This window comes from Loxodonta africana, chromosome 23 (assembly GCF_030014295.1).
Source record: "Loxodonta africana isolate mLoxAfr1 chromosome 23, mLoxAfr1.hap2, whole genome shotgun sequence".
Lineage (NCBI taxonomy): Eukaryota > Metazoa > Chordata > Mammalia > Proboscidea > Elephantidae > Loxodonta > Loxodonta africana.
In genome coordinates, this window is record NC_087364.1 from 2,738,206 (window position 1) to 2,765,863 (window position 27,658).

At 42.5% G+C, this 27,658-nt stretch overlaps 1 protein-coding gene across 10 annotated transcripts in view; it reads right to left on the reverse strand.

Annotated features, from left to right (window-relative positions):
• ARHGEF7 (Rho guanine nucleotide exchange factor 7) overlaps positions 1 to 27,658 on the reverse strand; it is a 159,470-nt gene that overhangs the window by 52,367 nt on the left and 79,445 nt on the right. For 9 of the 10 annotated variants that reach the window (XM_064275222.1, XM_064275223.1, XM_064275220.1 and 6 more), the window contains 3 exons: positions 26,449 to 26,537; positions 15,519 to 15,613; positions 15,190 to 15,285 (listed from right to left, as the gene is read on the reverse strand). In XM_064275222.1, the coding sequence (XP_064131292.1) occupies positions 15,190 to 15,285; positions 15,519 to 15,613; positions 26,449 to 26,537 (280 nt within the window). Of the gene's footprint in view, positions 1 to 15,189; positions 15,286 to 15,518; positions 15,614 to 18,698; positions 18,702 to 20,158; positions 26,419 to 26,448; positions 26,538 to 27,658 lie in introns of those variants that run through there. The other variant, XM_023553204.2, reaches the window with a different exon arrangement.

Sequence of the window (27,658 nt, forward strand, 5' to 3'; positions counted from 1 at the left end):
TACTGCCCTCCATTTTTATTGCGCTGGAAGAAATAGGGAACGGCTCTTAGGACCACGTTCCATCACTCAGCTCTGCGGGAAACAAGTCCATCTTTCCAACAGACCAGAGTGTATAAACAGCTGCTCTGGCATGGCCCCATTCTTCCCTCTCTCTCTCCACCTCCCTGCAAAGACACGAACACTTTTACAACGGACAAGAGGTCTTCCTCCCCAAGACAGGAATGAAAATAACTAACTGAAAGTAGCAAGAATGACCAAAATAAAGAGAAAGGTATTGTTTTCCATCTCCTCTTCGCTTCCTCTGCTGCTACTTGCTCCATATCTCCGGTTCCCTCTAACCTCCTAGCTGGTCCCAATCTTTCATTTTGCCCCTCTCCAATCTATCCTCTATGGCGTAGCTAAAATAATCTTTCTAGAACACAGGTCTGGCCACGTCACCTTGTCTTTAACTCTTCAATATTTCTCCATTGACTCCCCATTTCCACCAAATGTCACAGAGAGCCTCGTGGGTTAGTCTCTGCCTTCCTCTCTAGTGACGTCTAGTTATTGTGTCCCAACCTACATGCAAGCCACATACTCCTCTGCTCCTCCTACCTAGCATGTGACCACGTATCTTGTCTAATCCCCCTCAGAGGTTACGACCCAACCCTCCACTCTAACCTGGCCACTCCATCCTTCATTCCCAGGCTGGAACCTGTTTACACACCTGTCATGAGACACGTTAGTGTCGTATCACTGACACATCACTGTGCAGATATCCTCTAACTGATCCGATTCTATTCCAGGAGCACGGTCTCATTCAACTTCGTGACTCCCTTACTCGATTCTGAGTCTAAGACATAATATGCATTCAGCAAATATTTACTATTTCCTTTAGGTTTTCAACAACTTTTACCCTGCCTCCACCAAGAAAAAAGAATAATAGTCACCATTTCCAAAGGGAGTGTCCTCTTCTTTCTCAGGGCAACAAACAACAGCATTTTTACCAGCAAATTCAAGTTCAGGGTCACTTCCCTTAGGCACATTCAGACAGGAGGCCAGTTTCTAGACACACATATCAATACACCCACTCTCCAAATGGGGTCAGAGAACAGGTTAGTGATCGCATTTCTCCCCAAATTTACAGAATTCTGTTTACTCGAAGTTCCCTCATCTATATGCTGCACTTACTAAGTACTTAATAGGCTAGGCACCAAACACTACGAGCAGCAGAGGAAGTACTCTAATGAACAAAGCGCAGCCTGTCCCTCAAGCCTGCTTCCCCCTATTGTTTCCATCTTTATTGCCTAAAATTACAAAATGCTCTCATGTATATATATAAAAAAAAAAAAACACCAGTGCCGTCGAGTCGATTCCGACTCATAGCGACCCTATAGGACAGAGTAGAACTGCCCCGTAGAGTTTCCAAGGAGCACCTGGCGGATTTGAACTATGTATACCCATTCCTAATTAGGACAGTCCTGGTATGTTCTTTACTTTGCCTTACCATGTTTTTCTTAAGTAACACACCCACATAAATACTGTGCACAAGCATGTAACGCACACAGCGCACTTAGGAAAATAACGTGCGAGGGGTTACACGGCTAGCATAAACTTAATACATACAGCATTTGCCTAAAAATACAGTATTCATGTGTGAAAGTGTTGCCTTTTATCTTCCTTCTGACCCCTGCAGTCATCGCCAATGCAGGCTAGTGTTTTTTCTTTTCTGAAACGTCATATCAGTTCTGCCATCTTCACCCCGAAACAACTTCTTTACTCAATCTGATGCCTTTGCTCCCCTCCAAATGACACATACTGACTGACATCTAGAACATTCTATCACCTTGCTCTAAGATGGCATCCTCAACTTCTCAAACACCCTGACCTAAAACTCACTAACCCAATTAACTCCATGTCAGCTGCCAATCTGGATGCTCAAACTTTAACCATTTAATTGACGAAAATCATTCTCTCTATAAACACAAACCATCATGTCTAACTACAACCTGCGGCCATTCCACCTCCTCTGTTCTCTCACTCAGGCTGAGCTTGCTCTCTCTCCCCTCATTCCCCAGTGCTTCTACACCATCCAATTCTTCAGTTCAAGCCCACTGCTGCGGTCAGAGGCTAAGTGGTGCCGTTAAAATACCAAGGAGCCCCTGGGAGGTACAAATGGGTCACATGTTAGGCTGCTAACCAAAAGACTGGTGGTTCAAGTCCACCCAGATGGGGCTTTAAAAGAAAGTCCTGGCCATCTACTTCCAGAAAATCAGCCACTGAAAACCCTATGGAGCACACTTCTACCCTGACACACATAACCAATAATAAAATCAGCCATGGCCGCACGTGGGGAACTCCACGTTAACCTCTCCGTTCCTGCTCTCTGCTGTTTTCTTTTTAAGAAGGACTCTTCTTCCTAACTGTTTCTGGCTGGCCCCCAGAATGCCCTTCATGTGACAACACTATCACCCACTCTCTGGTTTGCCCAGACACTGCATCCAGGATCTCAAGCACGTGACAACTTCCCTATCTCCACACCTCCCAGACTCCACCTCTGGCAAGTATCTTGGAAACAAGCACTTTTGGGTTTGTGTCCTACGGATCTATCATCTTGCCCCTGTTGTTCTGAGAATCACACTGTATGTATTTCTGATCCTTAGTTACCCCTACTTTCTACTTTGGGGTTGCTGAGTACTGGCTGGAGAAAGTCATACAATTGTAGGGAACTAGTGAGTCACAAAATATTAGTTTAAGTTTCATTTTCTAAATACCAAACCAGATACTGTGAGGCCCACTAGAAATTAACAGCAACTTAACTAAGGTGGCGTAGTGGTTAAGAGCTACGGCTGCTAAACAAAAGGCTGGCAGTTCGAATCTACCAGGTGCTCCTCGGAACCTCTATGGGGCAGTTCTACTCTGTCCTATAGGGTCGCCGTGAGTCGGAATCAACTAGACAGCAACAGGTTTTTAACTATATGCAACAATTTTTATTCATTCTTTAGCAAACTTAAAGGAGCTGTTCCTGTACAGACAATTGAAGAAACTTTACAGAGGGCTCAGTGTGTGCTATGCTAACAGGTGTGGGGGATACAAAAGTATAAGGACATAACGCTGCCATCTGTCTCATAAGCGAAGCTAACACAAGTGCTACAATAGTGGTTCCAAGTTCCATGGAAGCTCATTTTTAATTCTTCACTCTCCTCTAACTCCCAAATCATTTACTTTCACAGTTGGTCTTCTACCTTGGATAATATAATCATTTTAGAGATCACAAGCTTCAGAAAAGATAGGCCGGGATATTAGATACTGACTCCGCTAAACACTGGCTGTGAGATTGAATATCTGCTTCTAAAATGGAGATAACACAGTGAGGTAAGATATACATGATGTATGTAATAGAGATAACAGAAAAAGTGAAATATTAATAAAAAATATTTCACACTGATTAGCACGAAGGCTTAAAAAGTTAACGCATGTAAAAACACCCACTGTAGCGCCTGACTGACAGCAGATACGCTCTGTGTTAGTCCGTTTTCCTCTCCTGCACTACAAAACAGATGTCCCTCAACATGGAAAAGCCAGAGTCTCTTTACCCTCTCTGGGGGGTTTTTTTCTTCTGAGTAAGACCTGTCCTGTCCTGGCCAGGAGGAGCTGAGGAAGTTTTCTGGAAACACAGACATGCAGGTTCAGCCAAGAATTCAACAGTAGAGGCCACGGCTCTAAATAACAAGACACCTTCCAGGTGAGCATTCAAAACTCTTCAGGTAAATACTATAAATAGATCCATATACAGATGAGAAGGGAACTCAAGCCAAGTTTTCAAACCCTAAATGCGTCATACAGTTTCTTAAGGGTTTTACTACTTGTTTATACTCACCCGAAGTCAAAGTGAGCTAGTGTTTGCATTGCTAATAGACCCCTTTTTAAGTGTGGAACCTCTAAGTGGGTTTTTAATAACCTTCAGGGATTAGCCAGTCCAGTCTATCTGCAGGATAAACAATCACTGACAATAAATTAACTTCAACTATTTATTCAGCACCATTACGAAACAATGGGAACAGATTAAAAACAAAGTTAGAAATAGTCTCTGCCTTTAAAATGACTGCAACCTTTTGGGGAATATAAAACAAGCACAGAAGTAAACTTAGTGTAAGACTGATCCTGATGTTTCAGTTACAGGAGATACAAGCAAACTGCTGTCAGTCTCTAAAGGAAGGAAAGGACACCTCCTTCTGGAGAGTCCAGAGCAAAAAGCCAAAGACCCTTTGAGTCATTAAAAAAAAAAATTTTTTAAGTACTAATAATCAAAGAAGCAAGTGTGCCTTATCAAACAACGAACTAAAAACTTCTTCTTTCTATAGGATCCAGACACTTAAGACACATACATTTTGAGAATATTACAAACTGAAATTTGAGCATGTAATGTGGAAAGTCTGGTTTCTGAATTAGAGAGATGTAAATTCTGATGGCACCACCACTACGTACTAGCTTATGATTTCAGGAAAGTCACGTATCCTTTCTGGGTCTCAGTTTCTTCATAAAGTGAGTCACCCAGATTATGTGTAAGATGTTTTCTCATAGCTCTAAAATTCTAAGATTCTATCATACCATGTTTAGAGAGGAGTAAATAATCCTGTCTCTATGACATCTAAGGGACGAGAGAAACACAGCTGCTGTCTATTCCAACTCATGGTGGCCCCATGTGTGTCAGAGTAGAACTGTGCTCCATAGGGTTTTCAATGGCTTATTTTTCGGAAGCAGTCAGGCCTTTCCTCCACGGCGCATCTGGGTTGGCAGGAACTTCTAACCTCTCAGTTAGCAACTCGATGCGTTAACTGTTCGCACCACCCAGGGACTCTAAGGGACAAGAACAAAATAAACAAGCCCTGTTGCCTCCGAGTTGATTCTGACTCACAGCAACCCTACAAGACAGAGGAGAACTGCCCCATATGGTTTCCAAGGAGCTGCTGGTGGATTCGAACTGCTGACCTTTTGGTTAGCAGCTGAGCTCTTAACCACTGCACCACCAGGGCTCCAAGGGGAAAGGATATTGAGAGAGAAGGTTAACAGGGTGAGTTAAAAGTAGGACAGGCAGCTTTGAGTATCAACAGGAGTCAAGCTGACTAAGCAAACACTGCAAGACTACTGGGGATTCCTGAACAGGGAAGTGACAGGACTACAAGGACACTCCAAAGAGCATGAGTCTGGTAGCAGCATGTGGAAAAGGGTAAGGAGGGAAGAAGGGTGGTGGGAGGGTTGTAAGCAACAGTCTAGATTAGGGTTTCTCAACCTCAGTACTATTGCCTGTAGCACTGTTCCCAAGCACCTCCTCCTCAGCTGTAACATCGAGAAATGTCCCCAGAGGCTGGGGGAAGGGTGCAGCAAACTGCCCCAAAGTGAGAACAGCTGGTCTAGCCATAAGCTAAATGAGGAGGACAGGAGGACGGTGACGTCAAGGAAGGCAATCGGTTTCGGGGGTCAGGGGGGCACTACATTCGGGAGGAGGGCGGGTACAGTCGGGGCAGCAGCGACAGGCATCCTGGGGTTGCGAACCTTAAGGACAAAGGCACAGAAGAAGGAAAGCACAGCAGAAAGACAGCAAGTGGACCTCTGGGGCTAGAGGAAAGCTGACAAAGGGGAGTAACGAGAGACAGGGTGTGAATGTAAAAACCACAAATGCCACAAGTGGAAGGCTTTTCATGAACAGAAACTGATTGTTTTACAGTTCTGGAGGCTAAAAGTCCCAATCAGGCCCTCGGCCGTATCCATTCCTTCGTTGTCAGTAGCCCTGGGTGTCTCCTGGTTCCTCAGCGTGTAGACAACCCTTACATGGCGTGTCTGTCTGTCTGTCTACAGTGGTCTTCTTATAACTGAGAAGTGATGAGGTTTAGGATCTACCCTACACTGGTATGATCTCTGCTATCAAGTGATTACACTGTGTTATGGAAGTCATTACACTGCATTATACTAGACTGTGTTATGGAATGCAGGCCAGCTGATTTAATCACATGTAACAACCATATCTTTCACAGACAGACGCAGCTTCTACGTCTGTGTGCCAGCCAAGCCCTCTACCGCAGGTATTTCCATAAGCACGGCAATGCCAATTTTTCTTAACATGTTGCTATAAAAAAAAAAAATTAGGACAACATTCTTACAAAAACACCATCCGGGGAGCGTGGTTGCAAACATAAGGCACGCATTATCTGCATAACGACACGGTACCCCGAGGCAGCAACTACGTTAGTTTCTGGCCAAACAACCAGAAACCACAGCCTAGCCCAGGTGACACACAAAACCAAGCATCACAGGAAGCGACAGAAATCAGGGACGTATAGATCTCCCCGCACTCTGCAAGCGCTGGGCTGACGACTCCAGGGCAGTCTCAAAATGGGCAACCAATAATTTTTTGACGAATTAACAACAGATCCCTTAACAAGCAGATGAAGAATCTCAGACACCAACCAGATAACACTGCTGAGTCCTCGCAAGAGAGAAGACCCCCTGGCAGTTTGAGAGCAAGAGGATAATAAAATGAAAGCAGTGCTCCAAGATAATCAATGTTTGAGTGGTACGCAGAATAAGAGACAGAGGAGAAAAGGATGGAGACATGGAAAATCACACACTTTAAACACTGTTCTTATATATAACAAACCAAAAAAATCAAACCCACTGCCGTAGAGTCGACTCCACCTCATAGCTACCCAACTGGAGAGAGAACTGCCCCAAATGGTTTCCAAGGAGCTGCTGGTGGATGCACACCGCCAAGCTTTAGGTCAGCAGCCAAGTTCTCCACCAGTGTGCTGCCAAAGATGTACACACACACACACGTATTTACATACATATATATACACACACATAAAGAGCAGAGCACTGCCAGGGATGCATACACACATACACACAAGTGCAGTAATTTTTTACAGGAGAACTTAATTTATCTATTACTCAGCTTCACAAAATCACTGCCAAATGATTACTAGTCGGTGACTTTTAAGACACAGATATTTATTAAGTGCAGAAAAAAATCAAACAGCTTCCTACCTGGTCTGTCTTCTTTGTCCTCCACCCTCCAAGCCAGGCTTCACCTTGCAGACAGAGGTAGTTTATACAAAGAAAAGTTGATCATGCCCTCGCCAGGCTTTAGATACAATAATGATTCCAACTACTCTTTGAACGAACTCTAAAATCCTCTAACTGGTCTCCAAAAGGTCTGGGGGCATCTAGCCCTGGCACTCCAGGCTCACAGCATTTCACTCTCCTCCTTCCTCAACAGTTTCAGTCACAGCAAACTCCCCACCTTCGGGCTTCTCCCCCTATTGTTTGCCTGGTTAACTCCTATCTTCCCTTCAGTCCCCAGGTTAACTGATCTTTGTCAAAGGAGTCTTTCCTGATCCTCGAGATTAGGTTATCTTCCCCTGAAACATGCCTACTGCACCCTGTATGACTTCCTTTATAGCTTTTCCACAACTGTAGTTTTACAGTTTTTTATACAATTTTTCACTGTCTCCCTCACCACATTATAAGTTCCAGCAGGACAGGGGTCGTTACTGTCTCCTAACACATGACTCACACACCTGGGGTGGCACCTGACACAGACTGGGCACTGAATAAGTGAATGTACAGAGTGCTCTGAATGAATGACTGCATGAGAAAGGCAGGCTGAGAAAACCGGGAGTTGTTTTAGCTCTGAGCGAACTCACAAATCAATGTGAAGAGAGACTATTCACATATACAAGTGACACAAATATGTATCTATTCATGCAGCAAACTGCATGAGACCGTTTTAAGGGAGACCATGGTTTTGTTCTGAACAGTGAGCACAGACAGGAATGACAAAAATCATGCATCCAAGAAGCCCTACCTAGCCAAGGGGAAGCAAGAACGGTGATGTGAGAAATGGGAAAAGGAAACGCATGCGATAAATCCAGGAGGTTCTATCTCTGCTTACTGCCAAGTTGCTCCTATTACACACCAACTCTGCTGCAGATGGAAACTATAACCTTTGAACAGAAAGCAAAAACGGCCGCCTGAAGAGCCGTCCGCAGGAGTAAGATCCCGCAGAAGCACTAACATGCGGGAGAAGGAAAGGCCACAGAGTCTGTTTCGATGTTTCCACAGTTTTTAGGATGATGGCAGACCACGTCTGTATCATGTGGAACAACTAAACTGCAAGAAAAAGCCCACAGAGCTTGGTCCAACCACAGCTGCTGGAAAGCTGAGGGAGAAATCCAGGATGTAAGAGTTAGAGAGGGAAAACCCAAAACTCTGCCTCTAAACTCTGCACCCGCCGCCTCTGGCTGACCTCTGAACCGCACGTGCACGGGGCAGATTCTAAGCAGACCAGTTCAGTTTACAATAACTGGACTGAGATCTGAGCTTCTACCCAAGGGACGGATACGGCATTTTGAGTCTGACCAAGTTAAACAAACAAAAATTAATAATCTTCAGAGAAACCTCAAGAACTGAGTTTCTATAATTCACAACAAATGATACACAATTCAAAACTACTAGAAGTAATAAGAAACAAAATGCGACCCATTTTCACAAGAAAATCAATAGACATCGATCGTCATGGAGGACCAGTGTTGACATCAGCAGACAAGGATTTTAAAGGTTATTATAATTATACTCAAAGGTAAATAAAAATATGCTTGCCATGAATGAACAAATAGAAAACCTCAGGAGAAAGAAACTATCTAAAGAGAGAGGGAATGAAACAGAAATTCTAGAACTGAAAAATACATTACCTCAAATTTAAAAATTACTGCATAGGGATGAGAGAAGAAAGAAGTAGGCAGTGAACTTGACAACAGACCAACAAAGATTATTCAGTTTGAACAAAAGAGTGGAAGAAAAAAAAAAACAGAGCCTTAGTTACCAGTGTAGCAACATCAAAAGGTCTAATGTATATATAACTGGAGTCCCAGAAGAAGAGTAAAGGAGAAAAGTATTTGAAAAAATGACGACTAAAAATTTCTCAAGTTTGGTGTAAGAAATAAATTTATAGGTTCAAGAAGTGAGCGTCCCTAAACCAGGGTAAACAGAGAGAAAACCATACCTAGGATTATCACGGTCGAACTGCTGCACACCAAAAATAAAGATGACATTTAGAAAGCAGCCAGGGGACAACCGCTTGAGATACTGCTGACTCCTCATCAGGAACAACAAAGGCCAAGTGACAGTGGAAGGGCAGCCTCAAAGTGCTAAAAGAAAAACCGTCAAAACCTGGGATTCAGAATCTGGTGGGGAAAAATATCCTCAAGAATGAAGGTAAAATAAAGACGTTATTAAACAGAGTCCAGGAGAATTCACCACTAACAGACCTGAATTAGAGAAAATTCTTCTAAAAGAAGAGAAATAACACCACACAGAAACTTGGATTTCCAGGAAGGAAATCTAAATGTAGGTCCCATAAATAAATGAGAGGAGGGACGACTTCCTGATGTGGAATGCTCAAAGAATGTGAAGGTACAGATTTGGGTGGGGTTTGAAAGGAGAAAGAAAGAGTGATGTAAGTATAACCTCGGAGTCAGCAGATTGTTTTCCATAAAAGGCCAAAGAGCCAGTAATTTAGGTTTTGCAAGTCAGACAGTTATGGTCACAGCTGCTCAATTCTCCAGGTGCAGCCTGAAGGCTGCCAAAAATAACATCTAAACTAATCAGCACAGCTGTGTTCTAATTAAACCTTATTTACAAAAACAGCTGGTGGTTGGATCTGACCTTTCGGACCACAGTTTGTTGGCTCCTGGGTCTAACGATTGGCAACTCTGAAAGCTACTGCTGGAGGTGTAGGAATTTAATCTGCAGCAGATATGAGAAAATCAAAAAAATAATGAATATGAAATTGCTATGTCATATGATAAAGTGTAAAGTGCTACAGAAATATAACACATAGTACCAAAATATGAAATTAATCTTAAAAATGGCAAAGATAATACCTTGTTCATGGATAAGAAGCCTTAACATTGTAAAAATGTCTATTCTACCAAAAGCTATCTATAGATACAATTCCAATCCAAATTCTAAAGGCATTTTTTAATGAGAAGGAGAAACAAATCACCAACTTCATATGGAAGGGAAAGAGGCCCCACATAAGTAACACATTACTGAAAAAGAAGAACGAAGTGGGAGGCCTCACTCTACCTGATTTTGGAACCTATTATTCCACCACAATAGTCAAAACAGCCTGGTACTGGTACAACAACAGATACATAGACCAATGGAACAGAATTGAGAATCCAGACATAAGCCCAACCACATATGAGCAGCTGATATTTGACAAAGGCCCCTAAGCAGTTAAATGGGGAAGACAGTCTTTTTAACAAATGGTGCTGGCATAACTGGATATCCACCTGCAAAAAAATGAAACAAGGCCCATACCTCACACCATGCACAAAAACTAATCCAAACTGGATCAAAGACCTAAATAAAAAATCTAAAATGATAAAGATCATGGAAGAAAAAACAGGGACAATGTTAAGAGCCCTAATACATGGCATAAACAGCATACAAAACGTTACTAACAATACAGAAGAGAAACTAGATAACTGGGAGCTCCTAAAAATCAAACACCTATGCTCATCCAAAGACTTCACCAAAAGAGTAAAAAGATTTACCTACAGACTGGGAAAAAGCTTTTAGCTATGACATTTCTGATCAGCGTCTCATCTCTAAAATCTACATGATACTGCAAAAACTCAAATAAAAAAGACAAATAACCCAATTAAAATGGGAAAAAGATATGAATAGACACTTCACTAAAGAAGACATTCATCCCACTTTGAATTGTGGCGCCTAGGGTCCTAAATACCAACAAGCGGCCATCTAAGATACATCAATTGGTCTCAACCCACCTGGAGCAAAGGCAAAAGAAGAACACCAAGGTCACACGACAACTAAGAACCCGATAGAAAGGGCCACATGAACCGGAGACCTACATTATCCTGAGACCAGAAGAACTAGTTGGTGCCCGGCCACAATCGATGTCTGCCCTGTCAGGGAGCACAACAGACAACTCCTGAGGGAGCAGGAGACCAATGGGATACAGACCCCAAATTCTCATAAAAAGACCATACCTAATGGTATGACTGCGACTAGAGGAATCCCAGAGACAATGCTCCCCAGAACTTCTGATGGCACAGGACAGGAACCATCCCCGAAGACAACTCATCAGGCATGAAAAGGACTGGTCAGTGGCGGGGAGAGAGATGCTGATGAAGAGTGAGCTAATTAAATCAGGTGGACACTGGAGAGTGTGTTGGCAACTCTTGACTGGAGGGGGGATGGGAAGATAGAGAGAGAGGGAAGATGGCAAAATTGGCACGAAATGAGAGTCTGAAAGGGCTGACTCAATAGGGGGAGAGCAAGTGGGAGAAGGGAGTAGGATGTATGTAAACCTACATGTGACAGACTGATTGGAATGGTAAATGTTCACTTGAAGCTTAATAAAAATTAATTAAAAAAAAAAAAAAAGACATTCAGGTAGCTAACAGATACATGAGGAAATGCTCAAGATCATTAGCCATTAGAGAAATGCAGATCAAAACTACAAGGAGATTCCATCTCAGTCCAACAAGGCTGGCATTAATTCAAAAAACACAAAACAATAAATGTTAGAGAGACTGTGGAGAGACTGGAACACTTATACACTGCTGGTGGGAGTATCAAATGGTACAACCAGTTTGGAAACCGATTTGGCGCTTCCTTAAAAAGCCAGAAATAGAACTACCATACGACCCAGCAAGCCCACTCCTCGGAATATATCCTAGAGAGATAAGAGCCTTTACATGAACAGACATATGCACACCCTTGTTCACTGCAGCACTGTTTACAATAGGAAAAAGACTGAAGCAACCAAAGTGCCCATCAACAGATGAATGGATGAATAAATTATGGTATGCTAACAAGCGGCTATCTAGGATGCATCAATTGGTCTCAACCCACCTGGATCAAAGGAAAATGAAGAACACCAAGGTCACAAGATAATTATGAGCCCAAGAGACAGAAAGGGCCACATGAACTAGAGACCTACATCATCCTGAGACCAGAAGAACTAGATGGTGCCCGGCCACAACCAATGACTGCCCTGACAGGGAGCACAACAGAGAACCCCTGAGGGAGCAGGAGATCAGTGGGATGCAAACCCCAAATTCTCATAAAAAGACCAGACTTAATGGTCTGACTGAGACTAGAAGAATCCCAGTGGTCATGGTCCCCAAACCTTCTGTTGGCCCAGGACAGGAACCATTCCCGGATACAATTCATCAGACATGGACTGGACTGGACAATGGGTTGGAGAGAGGTGCTGATGAGGAGTGAGCTACTTGTATCAGGTAGACACTTGAGACTGTGTTGGCATCTTCTGTCTGGAAGGGAGATTGGGGGGGTAGAGAAGGTTAGAAACTGGCAAAACGGTCACCAAAGGAGAGACTGGAAGGAGGGAGCAGACTGACTCATTAGGGGGAGAGTAGATGGGAGTATGTAGTAAGGTGTATATAAGTTTATATGTGAGAGACTGACTTGATTTGTAAACTTTCACTTAAAGCACAATAAAAATTATTTTAAAAATAAATAAATTACGGTATATTCACACAATGGAATACTACACATCAATAAAGAACAGAGAAATCTGTGAACCATTTCATAACATGGAGGAATCTGGAAGGCATTATGCTGAGTGAGATTAGTTGCAAAAGGACAAATATTATATAAGACCACTATTACAAGAACTCAAATAGTTTAAACAGAGAAGAAAATATTTTTTGATGGTTATAAGCGGGGGGAGGGGGGAAGGAGGGAGAGGAGTATTCACGAATTAGATAGTAGATAAGACCTATTTTAGGTGAAGGGAAAGACAACACACAGTACAGGAGAGGTCAGCACAACTGGACTAAACCAAAAGCAAAGAAGTTGCCTGAATAAACTGAATGCTTCGAAGGCCAGTGCAGCAGGGGCACGAGTTTGGACACTATGGTTTCAGGAGACATCTAAGTCAACTGGCATAATAAAATCTATTGAAACATTCTGCATCCCACTTTGGCGAGCGGCGTGTGGGGCCTTAAATGGTAGCAAGCAGCCATCTAAAATGCATCCATTTGTCTCAACCCATCTGGACCAAAGGAGAATGAAGAACATCAAAAACACAAGGTAACTATGAGCCCGAGACAGAAAGGGCCACATAAACCAGAGACTACATCAGCCTGAGAACAGAAGAACTAGATGGTGCTCAGCTACAACTGATGACTTCCCTGACAGGGAACACAACAGAGAACCCCTGAGGGAACAGGAGAGCAGTGGGATGCAGACCCCAAATTCTCGTAAAAAGACCAGACTTAACGTTCTGACTGAGACTAGAAGGACCCCCGAGGTCATGGTCCCCAGACCTTCTGTTAGCCCAGGGCAGGACGCATTCCCAAAACCAACTCTTCAGACAGGGATTGGACTGGACAGTAGGATAGAAAATGATACTGGTGAAGAGTGAGCTTCTTGGATCAAGTAGACACATGAGACTACGTTGACATCTCCTGTCTGGAGGGGAGATGAGAGGGCAGAGGGGATCAGAAGTACAATAAAAAATAAAAAACTTTCAGAATATTCATGATAAAAAGAAAAAAATTAATAAGGAAAACTAGTCTCATATAATAATCCATTTCACCATGAAAAATCCAACACCTAGTACATAAATGTACCATTAATTTGAGGAACATACCAAATTCAGAGATGACATCAGAATGGAAACTCTAAGTCTACTACTTAATTTCCCTGAATTTCAGTTTTTTAAATCCATAATGTGAGGATAATAGTACTTGTTTTATTTCACAAGGCCGATAGGAGGGCCAAAAGAGATACTGTAAAATGTACTTTTTAAGTTATAAATTGCTATATAAATACCAAAAATTAATTTACAGCCAGTGAGAAAAAATAAGAGCAAACGTTTGCTTCTACTCTGTGCGTCACACAGCCTTTTCCAAAGCCCTCAAACTGTTAGCAAATGATCCTCATTCATAACAGGGAAAGCTCACACTGCTGCTTCACAGCCATGTAATGCCACTTTATGCAAACCAAAAATGCTGCAAAAGGGAAAAAATCATTTCAGTTTCTGTTCAGATGCCAGTAGGTATTCCGGCATTCTAGGCTTCCCTGCCCTACCTTCCAACACAAACTGCCGTGATGAAACTTTAAAGCCTGGTCAAAAAGTTAAGGGCACTGACCTACTTTCAACATGGTAAGCTGTTACCGATTTTAAGAGTCAGCTTCTGAGCCAAAATAACCTTTCATGGTGGCACAGAAAGGAGGCTATCCCTTCACTGCTTCCAAGACTTAAAAAGACACATGAGAACAAGCTAGGAAGAAAACCAGAGATCAGCCAGAATCCAAGAGGAAAAAGTTTTCTGGTGGCTCTAGAAATCAAGATCAAAGACGATTTAAAAATAATGTGTGGCCTTCCTTTATCAAGTCCACAAGTAAACGTCAAATACCACCTGGTGAACTAAAAACTAAAATTTAAAAACTTTTCATCTGCATTACAGTTTGAAGTCATCCAACACCTAGCTGGCACTTAAAAAGTGAATATTCCTTAATGTCTGCTGTTAACAAAGAACATAAAATAGTTACACAGAAAAAACTGATGACCAACGTCAAGGACGTGCCTCCCACCCCACCAAAAATACCTTCGAAAAGTAGCAAAAACAAGTTCCCAGATGCCTCAGAACAGTATGTTGTAGGTACGTGGTGCTTTACAACTGATCAGCCTCTCGAGGACCCGGAATAACATGTACGGTGGCAGAAAACGCTGGAAGACACCCCGTTCAAGGATGTGTACAGAAAGGCCTTCCTTCTTTCCTTCCTGCCTTCACGTGGGCTCAGGCTTGACACCCCCGTGCTTTTGCACAGGCTCTTCTCTCTTCCTCTTCCGGAAGACTCTGAATTCTCTCGCTTGCACGGAACACCGTAAAAAAATCTCCACTCCTCTGAAGCCTTTCCCCTTTCTGTGAATAGTCAGTGGGTCCCTCCTTTGTATTCCTTCAGTACTACAAAATCCAGATATTCTAAACCCTGTTCTTACCATAAAAGCTGATCCACTGTGAAGATTCAAAATAATTCAGTTTCCATCTGTAGAAATGCGAGTTCTAAAATTACCTTAAAGTGTATTCTTTAAGTACCAATGATACCAATCTGAATTTTGCAGATTTTTACCATCTTACTTACTTGGTGCATTCCTCTAAAGACTGTACAAGCATTTGCTGAAAAGAACATATCTCTTCTAGATTTCCCATTAAATATGAAGTGTTTGCTGAACTTAACCTAGAGCCAAGAAAAACAACAGAAAGAATACATAAACATTTTATTTATATTCTCTCCTGTTCCGCTCCAATGCCCTATTAAAGTCTTAAACTAATAAACAAGTTCCTTATGTCTACGGAAAACTTGTATGCTGAATTCCATCCCATTATTTCACCCTCTACTCTCTGAAAATAAAAGACAACCACTTAACACGGTAACTATTTTAAGCTGAAGCGGCTTATCATCTAACTTACTTTTCACTGGTCTGTAATGGCCGCAGATAAGTTGAAAGCACAGTCTGTAGTTCTTTAGAATATTCATTTTCTGTTTCTAAAATATTCTGTAGCACCTACAATAAATAATGAAAAAGTGTTATTTGACATGTCAAGGATAACAAGTACAACTTATAAACTCTAGAAAGTTCATCGTCATTGTTTAATTCATACTGTTGCCTCTACGTAATGCTAAAGTGTTTAAAGTCACCACTACCTTTGATTCCCAAGCTATTAACCACTGAACCCACGTAAAGAACTATCACTAAGGCCTGCCCAGCGCACCTTACCTTACTGCCAACTCTATTAGGCACGCACATCCAGAATGAGGCCAGAATTAACCCCATCACCAGAAGTAACGCCAAGTCTATTTAGACAAAGGCCACTTCAGCCAAGGTGACTTTGAAGTTATTTTTTACTTTTACTTTTAAAAACATGAAGTTTATACTATGCGGCCGTCAAAATGAAGGAACCGCCGATCCTCACAACAGCACAGGCCAATCTGGAAAACACTGTCATGCAAAAGAAGCCACTCATGGAAAGGCACATCCCACAGACTCCCAGTTCCATCGAATCCGAGAACCAGCAAAACCAACCCACGACGGCGGCAACGAGAGAAGAGGCTGCGAAGGGGGCTGGCGACTCCACGGAAAGGGCCGTGAGGGGAATTTCTGGGAGGGGCATGTGCCATGTGTTGATTTAGGCAGTAGTTACAAGGATGCCATATTTGTGAAGGCTCACTGAAGCGTACCCCTAAAGTGCATGCATTTTAATATTTGTAAAGGATATCTCGGCTTTAAAAACGTGAAATTCACTCCTCAGATTGCATCTAAAACCAAAAAATCCTGTTGCCATCCAGTCAATTCCAACTCGTGGTCACCCTTTAGGACAGAGCAGAACTGCCCAAAGTGTTTCCAGGGAGCAGCTGGCAGATCCGACCTACTGACCTTTTGGTTAGCGGTCAAGCTCTTAACCACCATGCTACCAGGATGCAGCGAATCTAAATCGTTTTCTGGAGACTATAGTCCTTCATTAGATAATATTATAGTCTCAAATCATCCCACATACTACTTATTTAAAAACTAAGGGTCATCCAATCTTTTAACAGCCAATACTTTGAAAAAAGCCTTAGTGGCATAGTGGTTAAAATGCTCGGCTGCTAAACGAAAGGTCCGCAGTCTGAACCCACCAGCAGCTCCATGGGAGAAAAATGTGGCAGCCTGTTTCTGCAAAGATTCTGGAAACCCCACAGGGTAGTTCTACTCTGTCCTACAGGGTCGGTATGAGTCAGAATCAACCTGATGGCCATAGATTTGGTTTTGACTTTGTTTGAAGGTAACAAAAAAATTACAAATCAAACTTAAAATGTTTCATGGTACCCTATATTAGTGTAGAGCAAGCTTAGTCAAAATCAATTAACAGCTCCTAAAAACTGACAAAGAAATCTAGGTGCAAAACACTTGAAATAAAACATGAACTTCTTTTCATCAACGACCACTGAGAGGAAAGTCACTTCACAGCGCAGGTCAAGAAGAACACCCGCAGCTTCCATATGGAGCCCAGGTATGAAGTGTAGTTTTTAGAATGATTCTAGTAAATCAAGCTACCAATTACTGAAGCCTACTATCCTCTTGGAAATCCTGGTGGCGTAGTGGTTAAGTGCTACAGCTGCTAACCCAAGGGTCAGCAGTTCAAATCCACCAGGCACCCCTTGGAAACTCTACGGGGCAATTCTATTCTGTCTATACTATAGAGTCGCTACGAGTCAGAATCAACTCGACGGCACTGGGTTTTTGGTTTTGGTTTGCTATCCTCTTAAGGTCCTAGATGACACAAACATTTTGTGATCAACTGCTAATTTAAAGGTTGTCAGTTCAAACCGACACAGCGGTACTACGGAAGAAAAGGCCTGATGGTCTACTTCTGTAGAAACTACAGCTGAGAAAACCCTACACCACACAGTTCTACCCTGTTACACATGGGGTTGCCACGAGCTGGAACTGGCTCGATGGTCGCTAACGACAACAACAATACTGTGTTCTTGGCATCAAACAAGGTGCTCTGTAAACACTTGCCCTAATCCTCACAAAAACTGTGCGTGGTACACCCTCAATCCTCACAAAAACTGTGCGTGGTACACCCTCAATCCTCACAAAAACTGTGCGTGGTACACCCTCAATCCTCACAAAAACTGTGCGTGGTACACCCTCATTCCTCACAAAAACTGTGCGTGGTACACTCTCAATCCTTACAAAAACTGTGTGTGGTACACCCTCAATCCTCACAAAAACTGTGTGTGGTACACCCTAAATCCTCACAAAAACTGTGCATGGTACACCCTCATGTTACAGCTGAGAGACTGAAGTTTAAGTAACTTCTTCAAAATCACACATCGAATAAACAGTGGCGCCAGAGTGTGAATCTATGTCTTTCTGACATCCCACTACACCCCACTGCTTCCTCCAGGTATCAGACAGGACTCAGGACACCCCACTGCTTCCTCCAGGTATCAGACAGGACTCAGGACACCCCACTACTTCCTCCAGGTATCAGACAGGACTCAGGACACTCCACTGTTTCTTCCAGGTATCAGAGAGGGCTCAGGACACGCCACTGCTTCTTCCAGTTATCAGACAGGGCGCAGGACACCCCACTGCTTTCTCCAGGTATTAGACAGGACTCAGGACACTCCAGGTATCAGATATGACTCAGGACACCCAATACCTCCTCCAGGTATCATACAGGACCCAGGACACCCCACTGTTTCCTCCAGGCATCAGACAGGACCCAGAACACCCACTACTTCCTCCAGGTTATCAGACAGGGCTCAGGACACCACACTGCTTCCTCCAGGTATCAGACAGAACTCAGGACACCCCATTACTTCCTCCAGGTATCACACAGGACCCAGGACACCCCACTTCTTCCTCCAGGTATTAGACAGGACTCAGGACACCACACCGCTTCCTCCAGGTATCAGACAGGACTCAGGACACCCCATTACTTCCTCCAGGTATTGGACAGGACCCAGGACACCCACAGGACCTGGTGTAGGTAAAGAAACCCCCTCTCTCACACTATGTTATTCATCCCAGTCTTGTCAGACAGCAAGTATTTTTTTTAGTCAGAAACTTATATCACATGTATTTTCTAAGCGTCTACTACCTGCACTAAGACGTGCTGTTTGTCTTCTAAAACTAACAAACTCATCAATTACTCCCTCAAAAGAAATGAGAAGTGATAAAGTCATCCAGCGTGCTCAGTTTTCTCCCCACAATCTTTAGCACTCCACTAGCAATGTAAGTTTAAACATTTAAGAAAAAAGTAATCACTAAGCTAAATCTACATTTCAGCATTCATAAATGCAACGTGAGTTACTATTCTGTTCACCACTGTTTTCTGTAAACCCTGAGGAGAGAGTACAGTCATTCAGACTAAACGCAAACCTGATTAAATAACTGACATACTCAACTCTTTAAAATGGAAAAATCACAGGGCCTTTCAGTGGTGACAGTGAACTCTCCTCCAGGCCCTGAATAGACCTATTCATTTAAGACGACCGTAGAGCAGGCCAGAGGAGGCGGGGCCACTCAGGGAGTTCATTCTTTTGTGGGGACATTTGGATGCTGACCCTAAGATTATAATGTCTCCCCTCTGAGAACTGCTCATTGGAACACAAATGTCAAAGGACTGGGTGGACAGAGAACATGGCGTGACACCAGTCACTCTGTCATCAGAGAATCAGACTTTAAACACATCTTACCCTCCAAAACTGTATGTGAAAAGTAAGCCAAAGACAATGGGGCTTTGAAGTAAAAATAAAATATGTTAAATTAACATTAACAGTATTGTTGACAGTATCGCTCGCTGTTAAGTCTCCTGAATTTGGCAGCTACCTTGCAGGAGTCCGTCGTCACTCCCAGGAAACACACCCTGAAGTATCCAGTGACAAAGAGGCATGGTGTGTACACCTACTTCCAAATGGTTCAGAAAATAAAATGTTGTTCTTGTAAAATAAAAGAAAACCTGTCACAGATGTGCAAGAAAAGCCCTCCACCGACGGTGAAACAAAGATAAAAAATATTTTTTGTTTCTTAATTACAAATATTCAGTATCTACTTAGCAACACCACTTAGGAACATGCTTGGAAATCTATACACCTATTTTTTTTTTTTTTTAAACAGGAAAAAGTTCTATGTGATATAAGAAGGAAAATTGTAACTGTTAGAAAACATCACTAGTAAATATGGAGAAGGATCAAAGAAGATGGTATTTCCTTGATTGTGGCATTAAGCATAGTATGTAGACACACAAACTCCCCCTAAGAATGTACCAAAAACAATTCCAAAGAACCCTCTGCCAAAAAGTTAAATTCATTAAAATAGTTAGGTTGGTTATTTCAACTACCAGTCTTAAGCATTATTTTTAAATAACTGCTAATGACAATTTCCATAATACCCCTAACCAAGCAATCCAAGTCACGCTTAGCTCTTCCCCAAGACTCTGCTAACTGACTGTGCTTACGAAGATCTACCCTGCACTTTTCTGAGCCACGTCCACGTCTGCAGGGCGTGCACGTCACTTCCTGATCTCGGCAGCATCTCTGTCATCCTGATCATCACCTTTCTCCCCTTTCTTGCGTTCTGCACGCTTTGGCTGCTGCAGGACCCCATCAGACCTCAGGGACCGGCTTCCACAGCTCCATCACACGTAAGGCAGCAGAGAAAGCACGCAGTTCTCATGGAGAAAGCAGCCTTCACAATCCATGACCCTGATGAATACACAGAGAGCTGAGCTCACCCAGCGCAAGCCTTCCCTGAGTCATGAGGCGTGGAAAATCAAGTGTAGTCAAACAATAGTGTCACACAGCAGGGGGAAAAGAACATCAGTCAAGTCACACAGACAATCGCTAAACTGTCAACTGCTAAAACAAAAGAACAAACAAGGACTTCATTACCTTACAGATGGACAGAAACCTACTTCATTATCATCTCAGGGGAGCACTGAGCACCTCTGACTTTACAAACGGGTACCAATTGTCACTGCAAATGTTGGCAGGCATTATAATTTATTTTTAAAAAAATGTTATTGATAGTCCTCTAAAATAAATAATTGGTTTATTTATAAAAGACAGATAACACAAGTGAATTTTTAAATTTTGATCTGGGTGATATAAATGATTACCATCATCATAAGCTAAAACCAAATTTCAGTAACTCATGTCCTAATTTACAGGCACAAAAGGGAAAACTAAAATAAGGTAGGTATAACTACTCTAAACACTCCTCCCCACCCATCACCAAGGAAAAATAATCATTTAATGTTTTATTTTCAATGTAGAGTATTTACAACTTAAGTATTTCAATTTTCAAAAAGTAAAGATAAGACCTTAGTCACAATTCAGCCTCTAATAAACCAGTTGACCATTGGAAAATGAAAACAACACAGAAAACAAGGGGTACTAACTAACTCCTGAAGTCCTTCCAGGCTCTACAAATCTACAGGTCACAGGACCTTCAACAGAGGCTGCTCACTGGCAACCGCAGTTACTGATTTCATGTAATTTGTGGATCTCTACTTGACCTTAATAACTACACTTAACTCTCAAAAAGAGTTTGGAGGGACCATTAAATGTTTTTGCTTTATGTCACTGTACCTTTTGAAGAAATTATGTTATTATAGCATTTCTAAATTAGGGATTCACAAAGGACTTAGGATGTATTTCTTCCAGACATTAAATGATTACTCAACAGTAGCTACTGCGAGAACCTACAGGCTCACTATGACACACACTCCACTGAAGGAATCCGACATAAGCAAAGATACATGTGTGCACAACGTGCCGTTACATGTAAGATACTGAGCCTTTGCAGCTACAAAGACCTGGGTTCAAATCCTGGCTCTGCCTCTTACTAGCTGTCACTGGACAAGTCTACGGATCTGTTTCCCTTTTTTATTTAAAAAGGGCGGGGGGGCTCGTCTGCAGTCTTAAAAGCTTGTGAATGGCCATCTAAGATACATCTACTGGTCCTATTCCACCTGGAAGAAAGGAGAATGAAGTAAACCAAAGACACAAGGAAATACTGGCCCCAAGGACTAAAAGACCAAATGAACCAGAAACTCCACCAGCCTCAGAGCAGAACTACCTGGTGTCCGGCTACTACCGATGACTCCCCTGAAGGGAAACACAACGGAGTCTCGGATAGAGCAGGAGAAAAATGTAGAATTCGAAATCACAAAAAAGACCCAACGTTAATAGTCTGACAGAGATTAGAGGAACCCCTGAAAGCATGGCCCTTGGACACTCTGTTAATCCAAAACTGAAACCATTCCCAAAGCCCACTTTTCAAAGATCAGACAGGCCTATAAAACAAAATTTAATACGTGTGAGAAACGTGCTTCTTAGTTCCATCAAATATATGAGACCAAATGGGCAGCTCCTGTCCAAAAGCAGGATGAGAAGGCAGGAAGGGACTGGAACTGGACGAATGGACTCAGGGAACCCAGGGTGGAAAGGGGGAATGTGTTGCCACATTGTGGGGACTGTAATCAATGTCACAAAACAGAATTACATAAATTTTTGAATGAGAAATTAATTTGAGTTGTAAACTTTCACCTAAAGCAAAATAATTTTTTTTTTTTTTTTTAAAAAAAGGCCCTTTCCAGAGGGATCTCAGAGGTCATCGCCCCCAGACCTTCTGTTAGCCCAAGACAGGAACTATTCCCAAAGCCAACTCTCCAGACAAGGATCGGACTGGACTACAAGACAAAAAATGATACTGGGGAGCAGTGGGCTTCTTGGATCAAGCAGACACATGAGACTATCTGGGCAGCTCCTGTCTAGAGGGGAGATGTGAAGGCTGAGGGGGACAGAAGCTGGCTGAATGGACACGGAAACACGGGGTGGAGGGAAGGAATGTGCTGTCTGATTAGGGGGAGAGCAGTTAGGAATATACAGCAAGGTGTACATAAGGTTTTGTATGAGGGACTGACTTGATGTGTAAACTCTCACTTAGAGCACAAGTAAAAAAAGGGGGGGGGCCTTTACTGGGTTATTATTGTGACTCTGTCAGTTCCATGACTTATGACAGCAAGAAGGCTTAGAAGCTCCTGAGTACAACCTCCCAATCCCAAACCTAGTACATATTTAGAGCAACTTCTGGAAGGACCTCATTAGTTGGGAGCTAAACATTTTACCAGATATGACTTTTCCACTACGTTAGACAACTCAATTATTCCTTCATTCTCTCACCAAAACACTTAGCTCACACTCTGTGCCAGGCTCTGCCTACCAACTGGAAACCTTAGCTATAATCTTAATCTATACAACCCACTGCCATCGAGTCGATTCTGACTCATAGCAACCCTACAGGACAGAGTAGAACTGCCCCATAGAGTTTCCAAGGAGCACCTTGGAGATCTGAACTGCTGACCTTTTGGTTAGCAGCCATCGCACTTAACCACTACGCCACCAGGGCTTCCTTAATCTATATAGAACAAGAAATTATTTTTTAAATGGAGAACAGAGTTTGTCATAAGAAATAAACAGATACCTCACTGTCCATATGAAGTGTGGGTGGAATTTAACATGGCGGGGGGCACACAGCTTTCTCGGGGACTGGAGAGAAATACATCTGGATTTATCTCTACAATCCTCAAGGCACCTGGGTAATTAGCTTGTCCACGTACAAGCCCCCAGGCAGAGACGCCAGATGTCCCAAGATTTAAAAAGGGAATTTTGGTTAAGGTAGAGAAAAGTAAAACACAAAAAGTTGAAGCAAAACTAGAGTTTAGGATTAGTGGTGACCCACAGAAACAAAGGCTATCGCAACAAGAATACCAGGGACTCCCGGGTTCTCTTCCACGGCCTAGCATCAGAGGCTTCAGGTATCTGACGGAGCAAAGGGCAAGGGCAGCTGCAGTGACTCTCTGGGGCACAGGAAGGGTCCACGGAAGTTCACTATGACATTTTATTAAAGATACATGTAAGTTTTCTGTAATTTTTTTATTAATACTAGTGATTACTACCCATAATATCCTATTTGCAATATTTTGAAGACAAAAGTTAGCCTGCCTTTTCCTGGTATTTGGCATGAATGAAACAATTGTTGACTTTTCTTGTACACAGAGAGCACTGACACACAGTGAAAAGTGAAAGCATCAATAAAACCTGACCAACAAAATCAGGTGCATCAAAGAACAGGCAGGCGCACAAGGACTTGTCTTCAGGGGCTTCAGAATGAATAACGATGAATACAAAAAACTCCTGTCCCCAAAAGAGGTGACTGAAAGACCTTCTATTCTCTCCAAGCTGGGTTACCCAGGTTCTACAAGGGAAGTCCTCTCTCCTCCATCCCTGTCAGGAAAGATGTCTGTCACCACTTTGTAGGCGAAGTTAATGTTCTTTCACTGTCAAAATCCATCATACCCAGGCATGTCACAGATAGGTTTCCTTTAGTTATATGATCATGTCGCCCTTGAATACAGATCCCACAGGTAGTTCTCAAAAGCTACTGGGATGCCTGTTTGCAAACAGAACGACATGGTACTTCAATAACATCAGGCTTCAGAGGCTCTTGAATACTCAACCTAATAATGACGAAAACAACTGACTTTTAAAGGCCAAGCACTTTGTGGCCAATCTGCTGATCCTCTTAATGACACTACAAAGCAGGTATTACACTCACTTTACAAATAAACTGAGCTTAGAAGTGAAGAGGGATTAGCCCCAAGGCCACAAAGCTCGTAAGCAGCATGGATGGGGTTAAACACAAAATTTACACTCCTTCCACTACCCCCCTCTTTCCATCTCCAACACGTTCTGGACTCTGCTGTCAAAGGAATCCAACCAAATCACTGTCGCTTGCATTCTCGAGAAGCTAAACCACCTTACTACTGTAGTTCTATCCAACCGAAAAAACAAAAATATTCCGTAACGGAAATTACTTTTTTAATCTAGAAAATACTAAAAAGCACAAAGATGGTGAGAATAAAACCATACTAATTCTGCCACTCAAAAAATAACCACTCTATTTCCAGTACCAACTTTTTTACATAATTAGATCTTATTACCTATACAATTTTATATTCTGCTTAACAAGAAAACAGGTGTTTATTTTTTATGCCTCATATGCATTTTTAGTTATTATAAATGGGTGTACCACCGGTTACTTAACCATGTTTCTGCATATTTAGGTTGCTTACGATTTATTACCATAATGAGTAATTCTATGTAACGGATAATTCTATGAAAACACCTTTGGCTAAACATCTTTGAATATATTTCAGGTTACTTCTTTGGGATGGGTTTTAGGAAGTGAAGTTACTAGATTAAAGAACTTAAATTGTTTTCAGAATTCTACATAAATCGACCATAGTAATTCTGAGAAACCCTTATACGGATTGACGTTCCCATTCTAAGTAAATCTGAGGGTTCTTCATAAAAATGTTTTTAACGCCCAAACTTTCCATGTTAAGTTCCAAAACGCAGCAAGTTTGGGATCCTGAAATGCTTGTCTTTAATGCGTTTAATGTCTAGACTCTCTCCTCCAATTCCATCCACACAAGCCGACTCCGACTCAGCGATCCCCTGTGACACAGTACAACCGCCCTACAGGGTTTCCTTGGCTGTAACCTTTCACAGACGCCGACCGCCGGGCCTTTCTCCTGCAGAGCTGCTGGGTGTGTTCAAACTGCTAGCCTTGCACCTAGCAGTTGAGTGCTTCGTTGTTTGCACCACCAGAGCTCCTCCATACACACATGCATGCACGCACACACACGTGTGTATGTATACACACACACTAATCCAAGGAAAGATTTTAAGATACAAAATAAACTAGGAACAGTAACAATCTAAAGTACTGACAATCTACTCTAAATACTAAGGTATTTCGCCCAATATAATGGCATTCAATGCATATAAAAATTTTACATCACATTAAAAAAAACACATTAGCACCTTATAAAATCTTTTTTTTTAATTTTTATTGTGCTTTAAATGAAAGTTTACAAATCAAGTCAGTCTCTCATATAAAAACTTAAATACACCTTCCTATATACGCCTAGTTGCTCTCGCCTTAATGAGACAGCGCACTCCTTCTCTCCACCCTCTATTTTCGTGTCCATTTGGCCAGCTCCCGTCCCCCCACTGCCCTCTCATCTCCCCTCCAGACAGGAGCTGCCCACATAGTCTCATGTAGCTACCTACTTGATCCAAGAAGCTCACTCCTCACCGGTATCATTTTCTATCCCATTGTCCAGTTCAATACCCTGTCTGAAGAGCTGGCTTTGGGAATGGTTCCTGTCCTGAGCTAACAGAAGGTCTGGGGACCATGACCTCCAGGGTCGTTCTAGTCTCAGTGAGAGTATTAAGTCTGGTCTTTTTAAGAGAATTTGGGGTCTGCATCCCACTGCTCTCCTGCTCCCTCGGGGGCTCTCTGTTGTGTTCCGTCAGGTCAGTCATCAGTAAAACTTCATTTTTAAAGCCTTGTAAGGGTGTGGGGAAGCAGTCACAACACTATGCTATGTGGCAAGAGCAGGGCACAATTCCACATATGAGACTAAAACATTAATATTAATATAATACATGAATGGGAGAATTAAGCCATAAAACTCTTAGATGATGATTCAGGGGCATGGGTGGGACCTGTTTTTAATGGTGAATTACCAGAAATGACAACAAAAGCCCAAGTAGCAAAAGTCGAAACAGATAAATTGGACCTCATAAAAAATTAAATAATTGTATGAAAGGGCTTTATTTAAAAAATGAAAAGATGACCCACGGATTGTGAGAAAAGTTTCAGGAACCATATATCCAACAAGGGTCTAATATCTAGAATATGTTTAAAAATCCTATAACTTACCAACAAAAAGACAAGTAATCCAATCAAAAAATGTTTTTGAGACTACTCACCACATTGTAATAGCTTTTGTTAATTGCGGTCGTATCGAATCCTTTGGGAGGACTCCTCAGCGATCCTGACCTGGGAGACACAGGCTTTTCTGAAACGGAAACGTGACACAGTTTGACTGATCAACTGCACAGGTCGAGGGACTCGTCAGAACATGACAGGATGCTCTGGGCACCTCACAGGTTCCACATCTACTCATCCAGCAACCTCGACTGAAATACCCAACCTAAAGCCGAGAAAAGGCCTCTCAGCAGGCAGAGGTGCCACGAAGCCTCACAGCTTTCTCATGCACAGTAAGTGCAGCTCATTCGTGAGCACCTCGCTCGTTCCATTCTCCCAATTTCAGACTGAAAACGTCTAAGAGAACTTACGCTCCATTACTGTCAGCAAAAGAAAGTACATTTTAGCTGCACACGCAGCTTAATCGTGTAGTAAACACAAAATATTTCTGAAATAGAGAAAATGTTAGCGTACACATTGTTGTTGTTGCGTGCCGTCGAGTCGATTCCGACTCATAGCAACCCTACAGGACAGAGTAGAATTGCCCCATAGAGTTCCCAGGGAGCAGCTGGTGGATTCAAACTGCCAACGTTTTAGTTAGCAACCGAGCTATTAACCACTGTGCCACCAGTGCTCCATATATGTACAAATATTACAATATCAAGATCCATGGTTCTGTACTATCTTACAGGGACTCAGATTACTGAAATGAAAAAGGTTTTCTGAAGAAATAGGGCCTGCCTCAAGGCCTAAGTAATCGTCACACACAAGAGACAGAAAGAGAAGAGAAGATGTCCCAAGCAAGGATAAAAACAAGAAAAACTTGAGAACATGGAATAGATACAGTGCAGAAATGACTGGAGAAAATGGAATTCACAGCAGATAGATAAACAAAGAGGTTCAATACAAAGGGAGAATGCAGACCGACTGCACAGCTCTGAATACAGCCAGGAAGCACCAGATCACTGAAGGCCACTTCCTCATAAAACACACTCCCCTAAGAGCCTCCACACCAGACGCCAGGATTAAAGCAGTCACAAGTACCTCAAGAACCCAAGTATGAAAACCGCACTGCCTTCCAGCCGGTGTTCACTCAGTGTAATGGGCACCGAAGACGCGCCTGCTAACCCGCAGCATAGCTCTCCGGGGTGTGTGTGCTTGTGGGGTCGAGTCTAAGGCCGCATTGTTGTTGTCAGGTGCCTTGGAGTTGAT